Genomic DNA, 23,001 nt, shown 5'->3' with positions numbered 1-23,001 from the left:
GCTGTGGCTCCAGCTAGCCGTGGGAGTGGGGGAACTAATGAGGATGGGCTCCGCCGGCAAGCGCTCCGGCATCCCACAGCTCCCACGGTGCTGCCGTCGAGAGCTGTGAGAGCGGGAGGCCAGGAGGAGTAAAAGCCACCAAGCTCCCCCCGCTCCGTGCCTCACCGCCCACGGGCAGCGTCCCAGGGAGCCGAGCAGAGCTCTGGGGTCCCAGCGGAGAGAGCTCTCCCAGCTGGCTTCCACTGAAGGCTGGATTTTGCCATTCCTCTGCCCCATCTCCCACACGTGCAGGTGAAAGGATTTGGCACGCACAGCACTCTCAGGTAAGAGGGGTTCGCTGGGAAGTGGACAATGTGCTGGCATAAAAGCCGGTGTGGGGCTTTGTGGCTTGTTAGGAGCCGGATGTGGAAGAGGACTTTGCTCTGAATATTTCAGAAAAAGAAAAAGAAACCATTCCCTCTAGCAGTCCTTAGCGAAGAGCCCTTGCTCCAGAGGGGTTTGCTGGCCCATGTACACGTCCCATGTCCCAGCAGGGACCCCCTGGCAGTCAGAAGCCATCGAGTGGGAACTGAGGTCTTAGGAAGCCCCAGCAATTCTGCCTGCTATGTCCACCAGCGCAGAGTGGGGCACCTGCATCTGGAAGAGAGAAGGGCTCTGTTTAAAAAGTCTGAGCACCATAGCACAAGTGTGGACATGGCTCTCGTTTGGACTGATACATGGTGGGGCCAGCCTGACCTGTCTTTTGGCTTTGCTGCAGGTCAGGCAAGCACTAGTCAGTCAGTGCTCACCTTCTCTTGACTCCTATTAACCTAAACATTTAGGATGAGAATTAATGACCAGAAAAATAGTTTAAAGCTAAAACTAGCTGAAATAACCAGGGAAACAGGGTGGAGGGTCTGTGCTATAGAGACTTATCACTGCTGCTTGTAAGGGACAAGGAACTGAGTTACAACAGGAGGCAGCAATGTGGGACACAGCTGTGTTCCGGGTGGGCAAACCTGGCTGCCAACCACCAGCAGTGAGGGCACTCACTGAGGAGTATTGGACAGCCTGGAAGAGGCACAGGGGTGCTGTGGCTCTACTGTGGCTCAGTTGCAACCTGCCACCCTGAAAAGCAGCTGTATGGAGAGGCTCCAGCTGCCTGCAAGGGGCTCAGAGGCTTGTCCTCACTGCTTGCTGGCCCTCCTAACCCAAGGGCAGGTCCCTTTACACTGGGGAAACAAACTCAGGGAAGGACTGATGGGAGGAGGTCCAGAAGTTGGCTTTGGTCTTTACCTTTTTTTCCTAGTTGTGGCTGAGTTTTATGTTTTGCATATGACTTTCCCAACTCACTATCAAACTGGGAGCCGGCACAGTGGGGCAGGACACCTTCCTGCCCTTGCATGCCACCAGTCTTCATGCTGCACCAATTTCAGCTTCCAGTGAGTTTCAGCGACAATTTCCCCGTTTCAGCTGGGAAACAAAACTGTTCTGCAGCTGCCTGGCTGCTGAATTGCACTTTAGCACCCTCATGCATTGGCGCAAAAGAAAATAATTCATCCTTAACACCCACAGCGGCTTCTGCAGAATCACCAAAGGTCTGGGGGAAGGGGGGCAACACTTCTTTATCTGGGAAATATAATGACTTGTCTGAGGGATTTGTCAGTCCTGAAGAAGTCCAAGCCAACGTCTGAGGAAGGACTGAAACCATTACCTGGTAGTTATGTGTGTTGTGTTCTTGTGTGAACACGCTTTGTGCGCAGCCATCATGAAATTGCTTTCTTATCTCACCTGTTCGAACTGCACACACAGAGCTCTGATTCACGGTCACTTCTGGGCTCCGTCACTAGGTGGTGACACGCTTCCAGATACCGAGTCCTCCTTCAGTTTGTCTCTTTCAGCGTAAAAGAGCAGTAAATAAAGACAAAACGTCTGTTTTCCCCTCTGCTTATGCAAATACAGCATTCCCAGCCACAATAAATTCTGCTTAAGATAATTTTACATTCAAGTGATTTTTAATATGGCATTGGATTGATTAATGTTGTTTCTGTAAGAATTACTGCTATAAAAGTAATTTTAGTCATAAACATTCACATAAAAACTAACATTCCTGATCTCTGCATAATTTAGAACATCTTTGCCAGCAGCCATTGCCATATTCAAAATGAATGCCTGTTTTTTGCACTTTCTAGGAATAAACTGGCACTGAAAGTTTTAAAGTTAATGTATCATTTGGTTGTGAAAATGACCACTTTCCTTTCCTCCTTTCTGTTTTCCCTGAACATACAACAGTGCTTATTTTTTGCCTTAAAATTCTCATCAATAGCTGTAGCCCAAAAGTACAATATTTATTCTGCTGAAGAAGGTTTGGTGGCTGGTACGAGACACATGCACTCACCAGAGGTCTGACACTTATATGTAATTTCCATTCCAGTCCATCGTTCAGTACTGATGGAGATGTCCTCTGGGATATGAAGATGAGGGCTGGAAAAGGAGAGTTAATTTCATGAGATGTCTGATGTGTGAGGCACACTAGAAACTTGGATGTATATGTTGGTGGCTGGCTGCTACCTGCAAGGGTTACTGACCTGGTGGGATGTCTGTGAATGCCTCAGTCCCTGACCCTTTCTTGGTCACTCACCCACAGGTAAAATCACACCTGCCTCTCTTACTGCCAGGAGATAGAATCTGCAATGCCATTGTGCAAGGAGAAAACCCCCTCCCTTTCCCCATGGCAGCAGAGGGTCCTGTCTGGGCTTGGAGACAGCCACCTCTGCTCAGCCATGACTAGTAGGGCTTGGACAGGCTTTGGAGGGAGTTATGGCCATGTACCAGCTGGTTGAACAAGTCTGTCTTTATCTTCAACACATGCCTGGGACCCTTTTGTCCCTAGAAGGCTCTGGGCCAAGCTGGACACATCATTGCACAAGAAAGCCCTAGGGTGGATTCCATGTCAACTCAGAACATGATGAGGCTAAGCTTAAAATACTGCTCTTTAACCATTAGGAAATCTAGAGGCTATTTTGAGGTACATGCAGGAATGCAGCTTCCCTTATCCTGGCCTTTTCCACACACACCTTCTTCTGTCACACAGCTGCTGGTGGTGGCACACTTGTAGTGACCCTGGCCAGAAGCTGAGGCTTGGAGCATGTGTGTGTGCATGTGTGTGAGAGCTTTCCACACTCCCATTGATGCTGGATGCTACTTAACTGTCTGGTGCTGTCTGAGGCCCGACCTTGGATGCCTGGCTGCTTGCTCATCACTCACCCCACCTCATAAAAATTCTTCTTTGCAAGGAGCTACTTTCTAATCCAGCTGCTTTGCTGTCAAAGGCATGTGTTTCTGGGCTCCCTGTGGTTTGCAGTTTTTAATCTATATCCTTCTTCAGAATCCTTCTTGATCTTAAAACTATTTTCACCCTCTCTCCTCCTTTTCTTCTTTAATTCATTTTTGCTCACTAGTTAATTCTTGCTGAGATTTGTGTAGCGAACCCCACCTGTTTCACTGGGTTTTCTCATAACAGTTAAATACACTTTGTTCTGCCCCAACCCCAATCAAAGTCAAGATAGAACCTTTCATAGTTTTTTCAGGAAGATGGCGTTAATACTTCTCCCCCAGCCTCCCTGTGACCCAAGAGCTCGAGCATCATCACCAGCAGGCAAGCCTGGAGCTGCTGGAAGGCATACCTTCCTCTGGGTATGCCACGCTGCTAGCTGCTGGCTGCGTTTGTGCATGCTTGGAGTTTTTGAGGGTAGTGAAAGGCTGCCAGCGTGTGTGAGTACTCTGAGTCAAGATACTTAGTAAGGTAAAGACACTTCTCATAGCCATATGAATTTCTCTGTCTCCACAGACACCCCCCAAAGGCTCATCACAATGGCTGCCGGCCTGGAGAAAGCCTGCCACCGGTGCATATCTAAAATTGCCAGCAATGGTAAGGCAGTTCTGGTAGCAATCACCTTATGTATTTAAGCAGCCCTGTTGCTAAGCCAGGTATATAAAGGAGTCACAATGGTGCCAAGTCCCACCTGAATCTTCCAGTGAAGTTTCCTTTCCTAGACAATTTACAGTGCTGATGGAGTGTGCAATAGTAACTCTACCCGAACAGCAGCTGCCTGCTGCAGTATTTGATGTTTAGCAACCAGTACAAAACTTCAAACAAATACAAACACCACCATGTACCTAAATATGGGCTGCAAGACATAGCCTAAGCAAAATAATGTGTTTGCCTCCTCTTTGAAGTGTTACCTTACACATAGTGCAGCAGAAGCATCCACAGGGAAAATCACCTGGTAAAGAGCAGCACAGCCAACCTGGGAACAAACTCTCCTAGGAGCAATTCCTGCCAAGAAAAACTGCTGCCAGCCTGTGTGGTGGCACAGGAACACAAGTCTGGGGATGGAATATGGTCAGGAATATCACCCCTTTCACCCAGTGAGATTTGGGACAGGGTATTCTTCCCTCTGCTTCCCTGCTGCCTGGAACAAGGGCCACTGCAGGCAGGGGTATCCCCCATTAAAAGCCCCTTGCTGTGGGTTGGAAGCACCAGTTCTCTGTACAGAGGTTCTTTTGCATGACAGCCTGGGCTAGCTCAGGTTTTAAAGCAACTGGTTCTTCCCACCCAGGGTGGAGGACACAGAGGGCTGTAAAGAGCTGACAGCTGGTTGAACAGGCTGGTTCTTGCTCTCTGAGGAGCAACGCAGCAGAAAGTTGACCTGGGCTGAGGCTGTGCAAGCTCCACAGAGGCACAGGAGAAATCCACTTCAGAGGTGGGGTTTTGTAAGATCAGGGAAGTAGTGTCCTCGGCAGGAGGTTAAAATCCATGGATTCTAAAGCAGCTTACTCCCACTGACTGCATCTCCTTTTCCCTCTGAGTTGCAAGTGCATTTTGCTTTCACTTCTAGGCAGTTGCAATTGCTAATTCCACTCAAACACAAGAAATGGCAAACCCCTTGACCACTCATCATAATTGATACTTTACCCACACTAATTCCTGCACTTGCCAGTCTAGGGTGTTGCCTTGGGGTCTTCTACATCCCTGATCTTTGCTTTGCTTGAAAGGCTCTCAAAGTTCAGAATGAACTTTTATTTATGATTAAACCTCTCAAGTCCTTGCTCCCTTATAACCTAGCAGAGAAAATCAGGCCAAAGAGACAGGAAGCTCTGTCCAGGCCTCCCTGCAGAAACCTGGCACAGGTAAGGAAGGAGAGGACATTTTCTGTCCCACTTTTTCATGCTCATCATTGCTCCAGGAGAAAGGAGGGCTGGAGTGATGGAAAACAAAGGGTGAAGAGCATGTGGCACCCTCATTACACCCTGACAAGTGTCTGGGAGTGGAATTGGGACCCAGCTGGTCCCTGTGGGATCCCTCACATCCTGCAGAAAGGACATGCAGGGGGGATCTAGACTCATTAGTGAATATTGCAATTTAAAAAGTGGTGTTTTCTCTGATTTTTGTTCCTAGTCGTTACAAGCAAATGTCACTGTATATATTTTTCAAAGAGCTTTTCAGCACAAACCCACACTTGTACCTATGGTCTTCTGGTATTTAAATAACTCCCAAGAGCCAACCCACCTGTGGAGCATGCTTTCATTCTTGGTGTAGCAATTTAAGTTCAGTCTTCAATTAACTGACCAAAATAAAAAAGGCTAATCCCTGGGTCTACTGCAAAGCAAACTGAATGGCTCTATATGTAATGCCTAAATATTGTTTTTTAAGTACATCTGGAAATTATTCACAAGGGGCCAAATCCTGAATCTAGACCATGGCATAATTGTAGTTTAGTATCCAGAGGCATAATATAAAATTCAGAAAAGACCCTCTGCAATATTGCTCAACCTCCAAAGCACCTACATCTAGGACTTAAATTTTAGGTGATGTGATGCTGATATCTGGGTACCAAACTTCTATTTCACAGTAATTCAACCTTGCCTAAGCAAAGAGTGATGGAACACAGCAAACAGCTAGTGGCCCTGAGCTTGGATTTGGTCAGTTTTCTCACATTTCCCCTGCCTCGTATGGTGGCTTTGCACTGGAACTAGAGACCTCCATGGGAATGGCAGTTCCTTACCCTGAATCCTGCATCTTCTGAGTATCCACTTTGGTCAAGGGATTAAATCACCCCAGGGATGGGATTCCTGCCAATTACTCCCAGAGTATATTCCATCAATATATTTCCTTGCTATGGCATTTAGCCTCATAAACAGACCAGTTTTTGGTTTTGCTCAAGTTCATCTCATGTCTGTACTCTTTGGATGACTCACAGGTCTGTTTTTGAGTGCTCAAACCTTGCTGTTATTTTCTCTCATTTTGTGATGGCTGGCCAAGCTAAACGGATTTAATTCATTTCCATCATGTTATTTCCTTCAAGTCTTTTCTGCATATCCCACCAGAGTCAGTGACATTTTCCTGTGACTCGAAAGCACAGGACAACCAGTATCCACAGCTGCCAAAACCATGGGCAGACTCATCCCTGGTCTGTAAAACACATGATCTTACTGGTTGCTCAGAAAGATCCATCGAGACTTTCTTTGCCACCATGACACCCCCACAGGCTGCATTCTTTCTTTTCTCCAAGTGCCTATCAGTACTGCAGGGGATGCCTGCAGATACCATGAAGGAATAAAACATGGGTGAAAATACCTGCTCCCCATCTGCACTCCAGCCTGTTACACCACCCAGGCTGCAATGCAGCACACAGTGACACTGCTTGCTAAGCTACTGCTCTACCATCTGCATCTGCCTCAGGGCATCAGCAGGCCAGAGGCCCTGCCAACTGAATTTGACCCAAATTTCCTAACACCCAGACTGCTGGGAGTTAGTCCTCTTTAGAGCAGCATTCCCACAGGGTGTCCAAAGGGCATACTGTGAGTTTACACCAGAGTTTTGCTCCTCAGCTTGTTCATGCAGATAAATCCTGGGGTAAGTGCAGAATTTGTTTGGAAGTTGGTAGCATCTCATTTAAAAGAAAAAAAATTCCTTTTTTATCCAGAACCTGACAAGCTACAGAACAAATAGCACTTGGGAGTGATAGTAATGTAACCAACACTTATTTTATTACTCTATTTATTATCAGAGAGCTTGTCACTCTACTAAGAAGCTTGCACTGTAGCTGTATTAGCACACTACTAAGACAAGTAGGTAGGTTGAGAGTTATATTCATAAATCACTTCTGAAAATTCTGTGAAGACTCTTACCTGAAAAGAAAGACACTTTTCTCTCTCTTCAAAGTAAATAGGGACAGCCTGAGCTGATCTGAAACTTCCAAGTGCTTGGAAAACTCGTGGCAGCAAAATAAAGTCTTTGAGGAGCCCACAGGTGAATTGGTGTCCCTCCAATACTGCCTCCAGATCCCAAGGAAATGCCAGAGGACATCAGGCTGTGTGCCCTGAGGCCAGGCACGTTAGTGGGGACAGTCAACAAGGGAGTGGCAGAGGACTGGGAGGAGAGCTGCAGTGCAGGGGCTGGCTGTGGAGGATGCAAAGGCTCAGGCATCAGACAGAAGAGAGACCATGACATACAGCCAAAATGTCAACAGTGATTTCAAGTGCATTTACTTCTGTGGGGAGACCCTGGCAAGAGGAACTCAGCTAACCAGCAGATTTATATCAGCTGACTGTACTGCTGGGCAGGAGACAAAAAACCTGCACCCATTGATCTGATTTTTGTGACCACAGATTTCAAGGAATGTGCAAGATATTCAGCCACTTGTTCTCTTCTTCCTCTGTTGTGATCCCAGACATGAGCTCTTCCCTTCATCCATTTCCCGGCACATTAGGATTCCCACAGCAGGACTCCACCAGTGCCGCAGCAGGCGCTGCCCTGCTGATACAGAGCAGTGACTTCTCCTGCCTGATGCCCTGGCACCAGCTTGACGGAGCAGATATTCTTTCGAGCCGTGTCTGGAAACACTTCCCTCACTGTGTTGTGTTTTTAGAGACTACCGGCCCTTTTTTGCTACTTGTTCCAGGAATGGAGCCAGGGGCTTCTCTGACCAGCCTGTGAGGCGATATCGCTGACATAAAAATACCACAGGCCCCACATGTGGACCTGCCTACACAGCAGCGTCCTCTCTGCCGAGCTGTGCTACCCTGCGGCAAATACCATTTTCTGGAGCAATTTGTCTTCGGACCAGAACGGGGCAGCACAGCCCAGACAAACCCAGGCAGAGAATGCGTGTATCCCAGATGAGCAGCATTTCTGTGAAACCCCCACACATTTAGGGAAAATCAGTCTTTAGTGCTGCTAGCGACACTGAGAGTGGCTGCAGAGCCCTGCCAGTTGTGTAGGCAATTGTTGAAGAGTCTCACTTTGTTAAACATGGATCTGGAAGCCTTCCCAGACTACGCATCTGCCCCTCCAATTCGAGACCTAAGAGTCTGTAGCTGAATGGGGAGATAATGAGTAAATACATTCCCAGCGACTGCCTTGGGAGCAGAATTAATGAACCATTATCTTTTTCTCTTGAGCTCTGAGTGGTCTCTACCTCCCATTTCTCCCCTCCAAAATCGGGCCATTGGGTAGATGTCAGACACAAACAAATACGGACACCTGTGTGCCAGATGTGCAGCCTCACAGGCACACGAGCCCCCTGAGCCTTTTCTAGAGCTTACTGCAGCATCCCTCCCCGGGGTCAGGCAGAACACGCGCTGCACAATTAACAAATGACATGATGCCTCCTCCTGCTGGGCTCCTGAGCACTTCCCGTGCAGCAAGGGCAGGGACAGGAGACAGCTACGAACCACAGGCAGAGGGGTGACGTCGCTCCGAGGGCTGCGCTGCAATGACAGGACTCGTGGCAACACCAGGCAATGCCTGCAGGCCTGAACTGCACCCCTTTGGGCACCAGATAAATGAGTTACCCAGTCTGTGGGCACTGTTTGCCCACAAATGATGTTGGAAGCCCAACTCAGCTACAGTACCATCGCTTCTTAATGTGAAAGAATAGCCTAGATAACATAACAGCAACAGGAGCTAGCACAAAATGTGACGTGTGGTGAAAAGGGAGGCTCTAGGGTGAGTTGCTCTAATGAGAGGCTGTCAGTGGTTGAAAGAGCTTAGTCAAGTGTAGGACACTATTCAAACAGAGGAAGAATTTCTGTACTGTGCAGCATTCAAGAGACAGGAGTCTGAGCAAAAACGACAGAGAGAGAGAGAGGGGGAAAGAGAGAGAGAGGGGGAAAGAGAGAGAGAGAGAGGGGGAAAGAGAGAGAGAGAGAGGGGGAAAGAGAGAGAGAGAGAGGGGGAAAGAGAGAGAGAGAGAGAGGGGGAAAGAGAGAGAGAGAGAGAGGGGGAAAGAGAGAGAGAGAGAGAGGGGGAAAGAGAGAGAGAGAGAGGGGGAAAGAGAGAGAGAGAGAGGGGGAAAGAGAGAGAGAGAGAGAGGGGGAAAGAGAGAGAGAGAGAGAGGGGGAAAGAGAGAGAGAGAGGGGGAAAGAGAGAGAGAGAGAGAGAGGGGGAAAGAGAGAGAGAGAGAGGGGGGGAAAGAGAGAGAGAGAGGGGGGGAAAGAGAGAGAGAGAGAGGGGGGGAAAGAGAGAGAGAGAGAGGGGGGGAAAGAGAGAGAGAGAGAGAGGGGGGGAAAGAGAGAGAGAGAGGGGGGGGAAAGAGAGAGAGAGAGAGAGGGGGAAAGAGAGAGAGAGAGAGAGGGGGAAAGAGAGAGAGAGAGAGAGGGGGAAAGAGAGAGAGAGAGAGAGGGGGAAAGAGAGAGAGAGAGAGAGGGGGAAAGAGAGAGAGAGAGAGAGGGGGAAAGAGAGAGAGAGAGGGGGGGAAAGAGAGAGAGAGAGAGAGGGGGAAAGAGAGAGAGAGAGAGAGGGGGAAAGAGAGAGAGAGAGAGAGGGGGAAAGAGAGAGAGAGAGAGAGGGGGAAAGAGAGAGAGAGAGAGAGGGGGAAAGAGAGAGAGAGAGAGAGGGGGGGAAAGAGAGAGAGAGAGAGAGGGGGAAAGAGAGAGAGAGGGGGAAAGAGAGAGAGAGGGGGAAAGAGAGAGAGAGAGAGGGGGAAAGAGAGAGAGAGAGGGGGGGGGAAAGAGAGAGAGAGAGAGAGGGGGAAAGAGAGAGAGAGAGGGGGGGGGAAAGAGAGAGAGAGAGGGGGGGAAAGAGAGAGAGAGAGAGGGGGGGAAAGAGAGAGAGAGAGAGGGGGAAAGAGAGAGAGAGAGAGGGGGAAAGAGAGAGAGAGAGAGAAAGAGAGACTGGCCGACAGGGAAAGGAGGAGGGGGCTACACAAAGGAACACAAGTGCTTTCTTCAGCTCAAAATAGCCTCAATCTCTCCCAATTCATAGAGATAACAAACATGGTACTTCTGAGAAAGATGTCTCTCAAGTGCTGAAGTGTAAGATCCTGGTCCTTTGCGGAGAAAACACGAGCAGCCTGTGGGGGATGGTGTGTTCCCATGAAAAGTGTCTGCGAGTCAGAAAGCCTGGTGGATCTGCTCTGAATTTTGATGCTGCTGCTATGTCCTCTCTCTGTTTCTCCTTCTGTAAAGTGGAGGCAATGATGCTGCTCTTTTTCTCTCAGGCAGCCCGAGGGTGATATTTTGGCAGTGCTGCAGAGTTTCCCAGAGTGGCACTGTCCGCAGGGTGCTGGCAGTGTCCCTGCTCCTGCATGGCCAGGAGGACACCATGCGCCTTGCAGAGGTTGCAGTTCTCTGGCATGGGGAACTGTGTGACACAGTTTGCCCAGCGAAAGGGCAGCTCCCAAACCAATTCCAAATACTTGCTCCAAGATGTTTTTCACAAGCCTCCACGGAGACATCCTACTGCCTTTCATATCCATGCTCTTCTCAGCCCCTCTGCAATCTATGCCCAGCTGCCCTTTGGCATCTTTAGGCACCCACTTGCAGCCTGAGACATTTCTGGAGGGGCTCTGCAGGGATACTTGCCACAGAATGTCCTCATTATATTTTACTCTCATTTGGCAATGCAGCATTTCACTTTAATGTTGCCAAGCGTTCATGATCAGGCACACAAGTGACAGCTCTTGTAAGACAGGCTGCCCACACTGTTCTTGACACTGGTGTCCCTCACCTTCCGTGAAGGTAAGCATTCATCCTCTGCAGCACCAGGCTGTGCTGGGAAAATATCTGGGCTCAGATACACCAGCAGCTCTCTAAGGGAGTAAGCAAGCACCTCAGGTTCACTCACCTGCAGGGACAGTCTATGTGCATCCCTAAGAACATCCTTCCATGCAGCTTAAGCTGATTTATCCCAAAGACAAATCCCATTTCTTGCAGCCAGGCTGCCACCTCTGTGCTCATGAGCTAAGTCGGGTCAGGGAGTTAGACGAGCCAGAAGCCATTCATATCTGTAATAAAGACAGTGAATTTAGCTATCAGTGAAAACTAAGTGGAATGGCATTAAAACAGCTATTTGCTTAGCAAACAGATATAGCTCATCAGTTGCCATGGATTAACTGATGCAAAATTACTTGTTACTGCACAGACGCCTGGCAGTGCCTCTGAAGAGGATGCAGGATAAGGCAGCAGTGACTGACTCCTTCCTCTTGCAATAGGACAAGCTGCAAGTAGTAGCTGCAAAAGCAGTTTGTGTCTCTGTACTAGTTTGAAAATAAACCAGTGAGAGGCACCAAGTCAGAATAACAATTTAATGGAAATTAAAGAAAAGGAAAAGAAAGTAAAAGAAAACACTGACAGAGTCAAGATACAACCTGAGTCCCTATTAGGCAGGGTAGTGGTAGCAGTCTGGTGGAATGGTGGCTGCAATCCTCTGAAGTGGTGATCCTGTAGTAGAAGGGGTCTGCTCTTCCTCAGAAAATCCAGCGGTGGCTGTGTAGCTCCTGTCCTCTGGAAATCCAGAGGAGCCAGTGTCTTTGGTGCTCAGAGTCCCAGATTATATCCACGATGGGATGCTTGGTTCCTCCCTCTGGGTGGAGCATCTCACAATGGGGTAATGAGTCATGAGGCCAAGTGTTGATTAGGCTCATTAACAGAAGATAGTCCGGAGGGAGTTATCTCTGAGTCATGCAGCAGGACAATGATGGGCCATTAACAGAAAGATAGTCTGGGGGGAGGAGGCAAGGAAACACTGCCCCACCTGATTTCAACAGCTCATGAGGATGGTAATAGAATACACCTCAACCCAGGACAGTCTCTCACTGCATCCTGGAAGTGATAAAACATGCTTGTCCCATCACCACAAATGCTGCTGATGGGGTGATATTCCCACCCCATCAAATGCACTGCATTTCTTCCTACACAATTGTTTGAAAACAGAGCATCTGTAAAGAACTGGATGAAAATGCTGGTCTCTAAATTTAAACTAGCCCAAATAACTCTGCCTTTCTTTTCTCCTTCACAGCATGCTTTATATTTGGGCTTCTTACTTTCCTTGCCTTACCACTGTCCATGACTTTTATAGGTAAGTTGACAACTAAAGCAATTTGAAAACAGGAACTTCCTGGCACTGTGTGGCAGGCTAACACATCTGGTGGAAGAAAGGAGCTGTAAAATTCAGAGTTTCCAGCTGTTAAACCTCTGTCTTCGTACAGAATCCCGGCCCGCACTCTATATGAGGGAGGAAGGAGTACTTGAATTCTGACCCTGTTTATCTTAAGAGCCCCTCCAATGTGTTTTACCTCAAAACTCAGCTTAGTCTGGAGGAGGAAGTTCAGAATCTGACACGTGAGAAGATTTCATTAATCAGGATCCCTCTGTATTAACTACACTGCAAAAATTTGTAGAAGCATAGTGCTGGAAAGGAAAAAGAGATGCTGTAGGCTGCTATTTCTCCATCTTTTTGAAAGTCAGACCTGGTTTTTGGCTGATCCGTCTCTGTATAACCCCTTGAAAGCTGGATTTGTGAGTAGCATTTCAAGATCAAATATTTAAGAAAGGAAAATCCTTTGAGCTGCAGAATTTTATACATTTTTAAACTGCATAAGGCCCCTCTTTTCTTAAGCATCACTTTTCCATTAACATAGATTTTTATTTTTTCTTTAACATTTCATTGCTCCCTTTGGGCCTTTCAAATCCTCCATATGGGTTGTGAACCCCACTTGAGAAACATCAGTAGAGACACCAGTCCACCTCTGCTTTCAGACAGGCTTGCATGCTCACAGCATCCCTGACAGATGTCTGACTTGCCCTTGCTCAAGGAAATTCCATGGCTTCCCAAGGAGGCTATTTCAACATTTTATTGCTCTCAAAGTATTTTTCCCCATATCCAACCTAAATCTTCCCTATGGCAAATTAAACAGATTACAGCCTGTCCTGCCCACTGTGGTCACAAAACAGATTGGTCACTGTCCTACTCAAGAGATCCTTTGAACTGTTTGAAGGCTGCTATTATAACCCTGCTTCATCTTCTCTTTTTTTTCCTCAGAGGTCTTAAAAACCTAATTCTTTCATCCTGACCTCACAGGTCACTGTTTCTGTAGCTTTTTTTTTTTTTTTTTTCCCCCCACCTTTGGCCTCTGGCCAATCTAAGTATTTTTCCTTATAAAAAAAAAAGAAAGATGTAACACAGGCCTCCAGCTGAGACCTGAGGAATGAGCAGCACAGAGTAATTAGCTCCTCTGTTTAACATGCAGGATTTCTGCAAACACACCTCAAAATGAAACATGGTCTCCCTGCACCAACCCATTTTGTCCAATTTAGTTTGTGGTGCAGTGTAAGCCCAGATGGTTTTTGGTAGTGCTGCTCCCTATCAGACATATCTCGTTTTTTATTTACATTGAAGTTTCCTCCCCTACATGCAGTGTTCAGCTCTATGAGTTTTCATCTGTAGGGTTGGAATGCCTTTTTCCAGTGTATCCAGATCACTTTGAATTCAAAGTCCTCAACAGCCCTTGTCTTTGAGAAGCTGCTTATCTTGTGCCTCATTATTCATGAAAGATGATCCAAATGAACTCTACATGCAGATGCTGTGGGCAAGATGCATCCCACTTAGACTTGGACTGTGTGCATCCGCAGCCAGGCTGAGCACTGTGTGTTGTCCTTGCAGGCTGTTAAGGGAAATGGTGTTCCTGACAGTGAAAGTCCCACATCCTCTCTTAGGTGTCTGCCTTGAGATTAGGTGACTTTTAAGGCAGCTGGGACACCTGGCCCATTGGCATGGATGGTTATCCCAACCCACATAAGTGTTCAGCTAAAGGTTGGTGCTATTCCCTTTATCTGGGGCCTTCAAAGCACCACTGATGACTATCGTGGGATTCTGATTAGGATGTCCTAATTAGGAATTAGGGGGTTCTAATAAGGGATTAAGGAACACTTAGGAAGTAGGGAAATGGACCAAACTGTTACATCTCAACACTTCAGCTCTTATGCTTATCCATGACTTAAGATTGCTATTATCCCTTAAGAAGATTCTAGCTTTAGCTTTTCCCCAGGCTGAAGATGCCTGAACTGTGAAATAGGGATGGGAAGGTATAATTCAAAATGTGGCTTCCATGCATATTGACATCCTGCCTCCTGGAAATGAATCCAGGGCTGGAATCTGACCACTTATAAATATAATTTCCCAGGAATATACCATAATACCTTTAAGATCAGTAGACAGTGGAAAGTATAGGGTAAGATATTAGCCTGGAGCTCTGGATATCTCCTCCATCAGATACAGAGCTCTTTTTTTCCCCACAACTTACTGAAATTAAGAGATAATGTCACTGTAATATAGTGTTGTCAGAGGATATTGGTTTCCTGCAGCTCCATATCAGCAAAGGCATTTTTAGGAAAATGAAATGTCAAGGAAAATGCTGATATTTATTATCCAAGAAAAACCCCGTGATTTTCTGATAATATTCTGTTACCATGATCTCAGAAAAAAACTTGCTGATGTGCCTCCAGTCATTTTGGCTCTTGCTTCCTGCAGAGGAAAACTGTGAGATATAATACTTGTTAAAACTCAGAGATGAGTAACAGGCAGCCCTGGTAATAATTACACGCTAACATTATACACTTTTAAAATTTGATAATGCTGTAAATCACAGTATAATTCAAGATACATGAAAAGGACTCAGCATATTTTCCAAGCTGCAGACTTGTGACATCATTTAAGCCATAGATTGTTTAGCAGCTTTTTCACTTTTACTGGCAGAGATGATCTCTTTTTTTCACTTAACACTCCAAAGACATAGAGATTTATTTTAATTTTTTTTAGTTTCCGGGACAGTGAAGGATTACTCTCAATAATGCATTCTTGTATGTTGTCCAGAGTACCTTTATATACAGAATTCCCCAAGGGTAGCTAAATCACATTTGAAAGCTGATGACATGGTTTTCTCAATAAGCAGTCTAAATTGCCCCCTGTTCAAATTTAACCCAGTACTACTTCTCACACTCATAACTACACCAAATATTTCCTCAAATCTCAAATGCTCCCGAGCGTTGTCTGAAGCCTATTCTCATACTCCGTGCCTTTATGTAGGAACCAGTCTTGTTCTTTAGCACTTGTTTAACACAATCTTTCCTTGTATTTCAGTCCTTCAGCCAGTCCTCTGATTTGCTGATAAGCTTTCTGATAAAATGGTGCCCAAAAGCAATTACTTTGAGATAAATTCTCTGCAGCACCTAGATCCAAGTGTAAGGCCCACAGTCAGGGCTTGACTGAGGTCTGTGCTAAGTGATGATAGCTGCAGCCATCCACAAGGAACACCTGAAAATGGCCTGGCATGTTGTGTTCTCCACCGCCCATTAGAATAAAAGTCATGGAGAGGGCACCAAACACCAGATCAGCCTTGCTGTACAGCAGCCCTCCTTTCCTATGGGGTGCACTTCAGCTGTTTTCAGCTGAGAAGAATAAAGCAGATAAAAAGAGGCCAATGCTGTACCAATTTTCTTTTGTCCTGGCCTCTCATCTCATGGATAATCATGTCACAAGGACACTTGGTTGGTAGCAATCCATTGTGGGCCATGCCAGAGCACTGCCCCAAATGGTGCCTGTAGAGATGCTCATGTCCTGTTTGCTCACAAGTGCTCTCTCCACTTGCTGGACTCTGTGTCCTGGATCACGCTGGAGTGTTGTTCTGTGGTAGCCAAGAGGTAAAATGTGCAAGTACCTCTGCTTTCCCAAGCCTCCCACCTCCTTTTTTCCCTTTGGACACTGTGCAGGCTATGTGTGATCTTGCAAAGATCTTTGGTCCATTCATTTGGACTCCTGTGCTGGTCTGTGCTGTGGTCAGGTTCAATTGCTTTTCACTCTGAACCACAGATGGCTCTGGCTTGCAGGCAGCACTACAGTAGAAGCAGAGCTTTGATCTCTCATGGTCCATATATCTCACCTCTAGCAGCAGAAGGAGAACATATCTGTTGCTTATGGGAAAGAAGAGCTAGCACTGATGCTTTCCTACTAGTTTTGGTGTTCCCAGATAAATCAAACACACGCTGTGTGAGAACTGATTGGCACATTCACTGATTTCACTGTAACAAATACCAGTGCCCATCTGTCAACTGTGGGTCCATATTTCCTATTCACACCTGGGGGTGTATTTTTAAAGTTACTACTGTATCCCCCGCTTTGACCTACTCTTTTGCTGTTGTATCTGTCTGCAGTGTTCTTCCAAAACCTACAGAGTGCCACTGTCTGTCATTCAAATCCTTCCCAAGACAGACTGATGTCGTGTCATATATATGAAAGGACTCCATAATAGATTTGTCTGGGAAAGAGAATCATAGCTCCATGAGAAAAAAAGAAAGGCATTTTTTCCTTGATTTTTTTTTATTCCCTCAAATAGAAATCTCAGTAACACATTGGAAATAGAAATTGCCTAGGTTCCTAAACTGAAATATATTCCCAGTGATCCCTGGCCAGCTGCTTTTGTGGCAGGCTATTAGATGGCCAAGGACTCTGGAAGCCCAGGCAGCAGTTTTCTGATGATGATGTAATTTGTGACAATTTCCCTGCTGCCCACCCCTGTAAAGCTGGGAGTCTGAGCAGGTCTCAGCATTATATAGTGGCAAAATGGACAACAACTTACAGCTTTGTAATAGGAACGAAAGAGGAGAGAGTCAAAATCCGTTTAAGTGCAGCCTTTTTCATTTCTATAGAGGTTGGTAATATACAGTTAATATAGAAGAGGGCGCTGAACTCCACAGACCTGACACACAGGGGATTACAAAACTGCAGATCACAAAACCCTGCCCCGTGTCCTATGACTAAAGTCAGACCTGTAGCAAGCAACCACAATCCAGAACACCTGTACTATGCTAGGCAGGACAGGTTCAGGCCATCAGCAAAGTTCTGGACCAGCAATAGCAGTGGACTCGGTGGGCAAATTGATGAGCTGAAGAGGATTACAGCTATAGAAAAGGAAAAACAAAACACCACCCAAAAAACCCCAAAGCAACAAAAAACCACCAAACCAAAACCCACTGGTACTTCTTTCCTAATTCCTCCTATTCGGTGTAGTTTTGAAAATGGAGGCACGACATTCCACCTGAGATGTTTAGCACTAAGACCAGCACATTCCTTTCAGTATCCTGCAACTAGGTAACCCAAATTTTTCAGAGAAAAGTCAGAATATCTCCTTGAAAACTATTTATACAGCAAGAAGAAAACAGAAAATCCTTTCTACCCTCTGCAACTGATCAGCCAAAGCTCTGAAATATGGGATCAATACCAATAAAATTACAGTGTAATGAGCTGTTTAAAATTTCTGAAGATGCCATTGGGTAAGAGCCTTGGGCGGGGGATTCATCCCAGCCAACTTATAGGTATCTACAGCTGGCTCTCTAGATTCCTTGTGTGGCCATGGAGAGACAGAAGCACTTTCAGGGACCACCTCACCCCACCAATTTCAAGTGCCTATCTTGGGATAAATGAATTTTACAAGTGCCTATTTCTCCCTATTGACAGAGTCAATACAGAGTCTAGAAAACTAGTTCACATATGGATGCCTGCATTGCAGACATCTATATTTGGACAGATGAGTTTCACTGCCACAGACCTGTATCACAAGCTTCAGTCTCTATTGCCAGCAACATCCTCACACAGCCTCTTCCTTAAAACTTATCCAGCTTTCCCTTCCTTGCAGTAGATTTGAGGGTTGCCAGGATCCCCAGCTCCATAACAACCAATGCTTTTATCCTCCAGCAACCCAAACAGCTTGGAAACTTGAGTTTTGACAGTTCCCTACCAGCTGCCTGGAAAGCTAAAATGGTTCCAGGTGCTCCCACGGGTATTGGCTCCCAAGCTTCCAGGCATCTGACTCAGGAACATGCCACATTCATAGGAACTAATGAGCAGGAAAATCCTGGGGAAGCTTACCAGAATTCCTTCTTTTCATAGTTTTGATTTTCAGTGAATTTTCTACCACTGATGAAAATTTCCTGTCCAGCTCAGTCAATGGTTCATTTAACAAAGAGCTGTGGCTGAAGCTAATGACCTCTATATGTGGCTCCAAACAGTAATGCCAGAAAACAGTAATGTTGTTTTTGACTTTGCTCTCTCTCTTCCTTCTCCTGCCTTTTGCTTGTTCATGGCCCTCACTCCTGTAGTGGAAGGTGCAAACCCCTTTTAATTCAGCCCCCATTTCAACAGACACTGGATACAAGTCTTGGGTGTAAGCACTACACTTCACTTACAGCATCTATAGTTTTCACTGTACAGCTTGTTGCAAAATCTGATCACTTGAGATAACATTCATTTTTGCCATTCAGGAATGAAGTTTTTGGAAGATTGCCCAGTTCAGCCACTGATTCCCTTATATCTGTTGGTGGGTGGCGTGATTGGCAGCTTAAAGGTAATGTGCCTTCTGTGTGTGAAAAATATTTTGTGTGACTTGACTTTGACTTGCTAGTTAAGACATAGTGACAGCTCCAGACAGCCACATGCACCCAGTACTGGAGAGCTAGCAGGATTGGACTGTGCTTGTTCCAGCACCAAAAGCACCCATCAGTCAAGTGAGATGCTAATGAGCTCAGCATTGTCCCACACACTGTGGTGTGACTTTCTCCTGCATCACAGCATCTGTGCTACCATCCCTACCAAGCAAAATGACTACTTAACATGAATGCCTGTGGTAAATGGGGTCCTTTTTTCCACAAGAAATCCTCCCAGCATGTAAAATCTTCCTCCATTATTTTCATACAGACAGGACAAAAAGTTAAGTTATTCTCCATGCTTTGAGAATACTACAAAACTACTTGTGTTTGTACATAGTCCTTCACAAGTTCAATTTACTCCCACTCTGACCTGGCCAGACGTAAATGACTGCAGCAGAATCACTTCCTTCCAGAGTAAATATATCCCTGCAACACAGAAGCGCTTATTAATCTAGATGCAGTATTTTCTAACCACAACTACCTGTCTTCTAGTGGACTGTGCTCACTTATATCTTTGCTGAGGCAGAGTCTGGCAGCTTGACAAGTAGACACACCCTCATACCTGTTATAAACCCTGGTCACTATCAAGATATAACTCTACATAACTCTAAAGGATCACCCTGTTCTGACAGTCCCTTTGCAGATGGTGTTAACTGGCTGCTAGGGAGCATGCAGAGCCTTGCCACAACATTTCTAGCCTCTTTTCTTTGCCAGGACCGAAAGAAAGGGGAAAAAATACTCCTCTGAAGGTCTCTGCATCCACTGCATTCTTTCACAGTGGTAACCCAAGCAAACCACAGTACATCACTGGCATATGAATCATGCCCTCCGAGGACCTTTGGTCAGTAAATAAGAAAATGGGAAAAAAAAGAAAGTGCTTAATCTTGTTACAAGGAATTTGCTATGTTGTGAGTTCTACTGGCAAGTGCTTAGTCATTCGATCACACCAGTGGACTTATCTGTATAATCAAAGGTTCATTTAATAATAGTTTAGAAAAGATTATAACATAACTGAAAGGAAATTTTGAGGCTAGTGGATTGAAGCTTTCATTAAAAATGTTGACTGGTTCTTAGCTATTTCTGGTTTAAAGTCAGTTTTTCTCACTATAAATAAAATGGCAAATGGATCAGTTAATATTCATGCTGACATCAAATAATGGTTTGAATTTTACTTCAGTTGACAGCAGGACTGCTTATTTTGCAATTTGGCAATGCATTTGGTTAGAACTTGATTAGCTTCACTCACGGGTCATCTCAGCCCTTGGTCTCTAGCCATTTTCAAGTCTCTTGCCCATGTGAACTCTGCCCTCTGTTATGTTCACTGGGCTGCACTGACTTCATCAAGCAGTGCACTCACTTGAGCTCTGAAAGTTAAAAGGTCAGAGAATGGGTTCAGGATGAAGTCTGAATGGATGCTGTCCTGTGATGGACATCATCTAACGGCAAGTCATTCTAGCCCAGATCTGTGCAGTCTGTAGTCTCCTCATCTATTTCTTTACCACCTCCAATCTTTTAAAAAGCAATGGTGACTGTTCACCGAGGCAACTGAACCATTCTAGAGCACCCAGAGAGGCCTGTTGAATTCATGCCATGCTGCTCCATAAATGTCTATTCAGCAGCTCATAACAATGTGAGTGACTGCCAGCAATTTCTTCAATCACAGCTTGGCAAGGCAATATCCATAAGAATTAAATGCACTTTCCGTGAACTACTTAGATGCAGTTGAGATTCATAAATCTCCCTGGGAGGTTTCTCTGACTGCCTCAAACCCAATACTCATCTGCCATTTAACCCCATTCCCATTGCTGAGCTTGATGGAACGTGAGTGAGTACAGGCAGCTGCCTGTGTGCTGAGCTGAAAGCTAAATGGGCTGCAGCAGGCTTCAGGTCCAGCAACAGGTACCCCCATGCAGAAACCTCAGACCCACTGACCAGGTAGGTTTATCCTTCCTGTGTCTCATGAGTTCTCATTTGAGAAGGTGGTTTGAGCAAGCCTGTCAGTTTGAGTGCTCAGCTGCATGTGAGACATCAGTGGAAACACCATTTTTTTGCCTATGTTGGTGCTGGGACTTTAAACTGTGTTTCTCAAAAACTGGTAACAGCATCTGGGCTAAAAAACCAGTTGGTTTTGTGAATAAATATTTAATCATTTATATATAATCAAACAGTTTTAGAGGGAAGAGTAAGAGAAAACTCTGGATTCTCTTGCTGAGCTTTTCCTATTGAAAATGGGGCACATGGACTAAAATCTGAACCAGGCAAAACATGTACCCAAGCAGGTTTTCCTTGGCCAATGTTCTGGAGAAAGAAGAGTGTAGAATGAGGGGTGCTCTCCTCTTTCACTTCAAGCAGAAAAATGAGCCCAGAATATATAACTCTGTGAAAGAGAACATGACTGAGAAGCCCAGTCAATCTACCTGTGTTCTTTGTATTGCCAAGACTAAATGAGAAATCCAAGCACCACTGATGACTCTTTCTGCATTTGCTTGTATACCAGACCTTCCTAACCACCTGGCATCATGGTATTCCACCTATTTCTCTGCTAGTTTTGACTGAAGGCAGGAATGGAACTATCTGAGAAAATGACACTTAATTGAAGAAAATTTGACAACAGTACACTGCAAGCATCTAAAGCAATTTCTTTGAGGTGTAAGTCATAGTCTATATGCTTCATAATTTGATATAAGCTGATTCAACTTTATAACCATGGAAAAATAGAGTTAGAAGAGACAAATCTACCCACTACAAGGCAGGAACTACACTACTTAAGTCATTTAGCAGTTACTCTAATCTGTTCTTAAAAGTCTCCAGTGTGGGAGCTGCTGCCTCTCCCTACACAATCTGTTCTCATGCCTTTCCATCAGCAATTTTTTTCCAGAGTATGGCCTCACTGGTGAATAAACAATAAGGAAAAAATGCATTATTGTCCAGCAGTACCTGCCTCATTTGTGCTCCTTAGCTTTCTCTTACACCATTTTCCCACACCAAATTTTATTTGGCCCAAAGACTGGCCGTGGCCAGAAGGTGCTCAGACTCTCTGCAGCTGCTTTACTTACTCCCTTTTCTCCCCCAATGCCTCCAGGTGACTCTCCTGCTGTACGACTCAACCAAGATGAGGCAGCTGCTTTCCAAGTCTGTTGTGATTGATGATGATGATGACGACGAGTATCCCTGGAGGCAGAATGCTCACAAGTACTACATCCATCTAACCCTCAGCCTTTTCCTCTTTCTCTGGTTCATTCTTGGGAACTACTGGGTTTTTTCTGTGTATCTGCCAAATTTCATCCCCCCTTTTCATCAGCCTCAGGATTACTGTGACAAAACCCTGTATATTTTTGCTGTTGGTGTTCTCATTATTAGCCACACTGTTCTGTTTCTCCTTATCTTCTGTAGCTGCTGCATATACTGTTTTTCCAGGCAAAGATTCTCTTCTGAGGAAGACTAAATGCTACATAAAGAAATCCCCAGATGTTTGGGAAAGTGTGTACAACAAAGAACAGGCAATAATTCACCCTTGTGTACATCTTTGTTGTATGATATACATATGTGTGATAGCAGTCAACTTGAAGAGGGAATTATAAAATACAGTGCCGTCTGGAAATAGCTCTGCTGGAATACAGCATAGTCTACATAAAAATGCTGCTGCAGGTGCCAGGGTGTACTCCTGCTAACTTTTACATCCCTTTTTCAACTCTGGATGTTTTATCAGGAGCGAGCTCTCGCAGATGGCAAACTCCTCTAAAACCAGCTCCCCCTTAAGTTGTATATAGCACAGTATATCTTTGCCTACAAAAGTAGCCATGCTGTCCTCTCCACTGGGATCTGACCATCTCCCCATAGTCTTGCTGAGGTTTGTTATTGTCCCTGCATTATAGATGAGGGAGCTGAGACAAAGGGTTTTATTCAGACCACTTTGCATAGTGCATGGACTCTGACAGTAACTGAGATGCTCACCAGAGAGCTATTCAGGCCACTGTCAGACTGGCCAGTAAGTAGCTATGATAGCAATACAAGCATGTATAAAAGGCAGCCTGAATATGGCCCTTGGGTCTCTTCTGAACTTGGACTAGGAAGCATCTGTATCTAACTTTGTGGCTTAACCAGACAGTATGAATACATCCATATATGTCTAATACATCCAAACTGAGCCAAGGCTGCTTTGCAAGTCTTTGGCAGAACAAGGAACTGAGCTACTGAGTGTCAGATCGGTGCTTCAGCCAGGGCTCAGCATTCCCCAGTCAGGGGACACACTTTTTC

At 45.6% G+C, this 23,001-nt stretch overlaps 1 protein-coding gene across 1 annotated transcript; it reads left to right on the top strand.

Annotated features, from left to right (window-relative positions):
- Positions 1-3,852: 3,852 nt before the first annotated feature.
- TMEM272 (transmembrane protein 272) lies at positions 3,853-22,189 on the top strand. Its single transcript, XM_069030228.1, has 4 exons — positions 3,853-3,910; positions 12,284-12,343; positions 18,580-18,662; positions 21,827-22,189. The coding sequence occupies exons 1-4, from the start codon at positions 3,853-3,855 to the stop codon at positions 22,187-22,189; spliced, it is 564 nt and encodes a 187-aa protein (XP_068886329.1).
- Positions 22,190-23,001: the final 812 nt, after the last annotated feature.

This window comes from Aphelocoma coerulescens, chromosome 1 (genome assembly GCF_041296385.1).
Source record: "Aphelocoma coerulescens isolate FSJ_1873_10779 chromosome 1, UR_Acoe_1.0, whole genome shotgun sequence".
Classification (NCBI taxonomy): domain Eukaryota; kingdom Metazoa; phylum Chordata; class Aves; order Passeriformes; family Corvidae; genus Aphelocoma; species Aphelocoma coerulescens.
The sequence above is the reverse complement of the archived record's forward strand: the minus strand, read 5'-3'. Positions and strand labels throughout refer to the sequence as shown.

What these genes read in the sequence shown, in the direction of transcription:
- TMEM272 (XM_069030228.1), top strand. Translation starts at nt 3,853, where the DNA reads ATGGCTGCCGGCCTGGAGAAAGCCTGCCACCGGTGCATATCTAAAATT. An exon ending in ACTGTCCATGACTTTTATAG is followed by an intron (nt 12,344 to 18,579) that starts GTAAGTTGACAA and finishes TTTGCCATTCAG; the next exon opens with GAATGAAGTTTTTGGAAGAT. An exon ending in GCGTGATTGGCAGCTTAAAG is followed by an intron (nt 18,663 to 21,826) that starts GTAATGTGCCTT and finishes CAATGCCTCCAG; the next exon opens with GTGACTCTCCTGCTGTACGA.